The sequence below is a fragment of the Notolepis coatsorum genome (assembly GCF_963971535.1).
Source record: "Notolepis coatsorum genome assembly, chromosome: 2".
Lineage (NCBI taxonomy): Eukaryota > Metazoa > Chordata > Actinopteri > Aulopiformes > Paralepididae > Notolepis > Notolepis coatsorum.
Genome location: NC_140166.1, coordinates 140295920 through 140298917, shown reverse-complemented (window position 1 = coordinate 140298917; position 2998 = coordinate 140295920). Strand labels below are relative to the sequence as shown.

At 41.0% G+C, this 2998-nt stretch overlaps 1 protein-coding gene across 1 annotated transcript; it reads right to left on the bottom strand.

Annotated features, from left to right (window-relative positions):
- Positions 1–767: 767 nt before the first annotated feature.
- Positions 768–2998, bottom strand: rpl23a (ribosomal protein L23a). Its single transcript, XM_084337911.1, has 2 exons — positions 2642–2998; positions 768–1132 (listed from the first exon to the last, which is right to left on the bottom strand). The coding sequence occupies exons 1-2, from the start codon at positions 2948–2950 to the stop codon at positions 971–973; spliced, it is 471 nt and encodes a 156-aa protein (XP_084194037.1). The 5' UTR covers positions 2951–2998; the 3' UTR covers positions 768–970.

The following is a 2998-nucleotide window of genomic DNA, read 5'->3' as shown; positions in this document are numbered from 1 at the left end:
ATGTTTTTGCTCCTTTCCCCTCCAAGCACAGGGGAACAGGCATTTCACATCAGTGTTACCTGGAACTAGGAATCTCGGGGTGTACACTAGACTCGCAGTGTATCTCAACTGGTGGGTCGCGACCTGTCATTTTGATTAGGTCGCGGCTGTGTGTAAATTTTCTTTTTTTAATACATCATTTTTTTTGTGCTACCTATCTTTGTGGAAGTGGCTTAAGACAAAGCAGAGGAACAGATTGGACATTGAGCATGACCTCAGAGTTGCTTGTCTACCATCACCCCAGACTTAGAGACTCTTGTCAGGAGCAAACAACATCCCCAGCTATCCCATTAGTTCCCTGGGATGTTAAGCTAAGAAGGATATATTTATTATTATTTTATTTCATTGGGTTTTTAGCCCTAGTTGCACTTAAAGAGTTATTTCATGTTTTTAACAATGCATGAAAGATTGTGTATTACTGCAAAAAAGGAAAATAAATCATAGTGGTTAAGAAATTTGGGTCGCGACTTAATGACTAAGGAAAATGTTGGGTCCCGAGGCTAGACTAGTTGAGAACCACTGCACTAGAGGTTCCAGCTGTTTCATTCACTACAGGTTAACCTTTACTACCATAATTCTGTAGTGTGGCAGTGAAAAGGTTAACATTCTGTATTTGTCGCAGTGAAAGGGTTTAAGTGTGGCCAGACAGCAGAGCATCAGGGGGTGTAGGAAACTTGTGATAGCAGGCATAATAACTCATTAAAGTATAAAACCGAGGATGAAACATCTTATTTAATTTTTTTTTTAATCATTTCTTTAATAAATCCTTCATGCATTCACAAAAGATTGATTACAAGTTACTGGGCTCCTGGTGTCTTTTATAGAAAAGTCATATTGTTCCAATTGTGCTCCGCTGATCGAATAAGAGCCGCTTTTGTTAACTTGTATATATATATCCTATATAACATAACACCCGGTCGGCCGCAGCAGTTTAGATGATGCCGATCTTGTTGGCCACATCCAGGGCGTCGTAATCCGGCGCCAGGCGCACGTAGGCCTTCTTCTCCCCGTCGGGCCTGATGAGGGTGTTGACCTTCGACACGTCGATGTCGTACAGCTTCTTCACGGCGTGCTTGATCTGATGCTTGTTCGCCTGTCATCAAAAAGTGGAGAATACAGACAGTGAGTACGGTGTGTGGGTTCCTGGTGGAAGTTTGACTGACTCTCCCAACTATGGTGCTTAACCCTTTCACTTCCACACTAGCAAATGGTTAACCCTTTCACTGCGACAATGGTACAATAATATTTAACTCTTTCACTACGGAAGGTTAACTCTTTACTATCACACTAGTAAATCTTGTGTAGTGTGGTAGTGAAAGGGTTAATCTTATTGTACCATTGTAAAAATATTTTAAGAAAAAAAAAAACTTTTCCCCTTGAAGCTTCCAACACCTGGAACGTCCTCCGACTGAATCTGAAGGTTCTTCCTTCTCTTGCTGCATTTAAAAGTATGATCTCTGACCACCGTGTGTCGACTTGTAACTGGTGTTGCAGATTTTTTTATTGTGCCTATATGTATGAGATTGTTGTTTTGTAAGCTTGTAAATGAGTTCAAATAATGGTGAAGTAAAAATGTTACATACCATATTTAAAAAAAAATATATATATAATTCAAAAAAACACTTCACATTCTCTTATTTCTTATCTTTTCACCTCAATAATTTTTTTAAGTTATAGCACTGCAATAAAGGGAAATTATTCCTTGCACTTGCATAAGCTGCATGTGGTCCTTGTAAATATGAGCAGGCAATATGAATGAGCATTAATGTCAAGTGTGACAAGAGGGTTCAGTTAAATTGTATTACTTAAGTAATTTGCATGTTCAGACAAATGACACATTCGAGTCTCCTGCATAAACAAACAATTTCCACAGACAACATCAGGTATACAGCAGCAGTCTGAGATGCAATTATAGTTATGGGCTGCTATATAATCTTGATCATGTCTAACATCATTAACCACCTGTACATTATATATTACCATTAGACTTTACGGTTACATTTGCACTCTGGTTGGATGCAACTTATTTCCGTTGTACTGTACGACAACACATTTAATCAAATGTGTAGACAATGCATGAGACTAGTAGAAATGTTCCACATAACTGTCAGTTAACCTAGCATCCGTTTAGTTTCTACAGCAAAGTTATACCTGTACCACTGTACATAATAATACTCTGAACATGAATAAATAAATAAGTATATAGGAACATTAGGATGCATTTAATTGCCTTGATTTGTCTAGGAATGCCCATTCTACCTACCTATTCTAAGTGCAGCTCTATGACAGAAGACAGATACTCCAAGGAGCCTGTAGATGCCAGTATAGGCAAAGTACCAGTGTCTTTATACCTGTACCACTGTACATAAATAAATAAGTATATAGGAACATTAACATGCATTTAGTTGCCTTTAGGAATGCCAATTCTACCAAGAGCAGCTCTATGACAGAAGTCATACTCGAAGGAGCCTGTAGATGGCAGTATAGGGCACCATTCCCAGAGATCTAAAAACACCGCCATCTTTTCGTCTCGTTCGAGCAAAATTGACTTTTAACATCAATGTTTTACAAAAACAAATAACTAAAGTCAGCCCCTCCTCACCTTAACGTCCACGATGAACACCAGGGTGTTGTTGTCCTCGATCTTCTTCATGGCGGACTCGGTGGTCAGGGGGAACTTGATGGTGGCATAGTGGTCGAGCTTGTTGCGGCGCGGAGCAGACTTGCGAGGGTACTTGGGCTGCCGACGGAGACGCAGGGTCTTGGGCCGACGGAAGGTGGGAGAAGTCCTCACCTTCTTCTTCCTCTGGCTGTGGACTCCCTTCAGCACCGCCTTTTTCGCCTTCAGAGCCTTGGATTTGGCCTCTGTCTTCACGGGGACCGCTTCTTTCTTCGCCGCCTTGGGTGCCATGCTGCTGCTGAGCTGAAGAGAGCTGGAAAGGCCTGCGTGATGACGCGG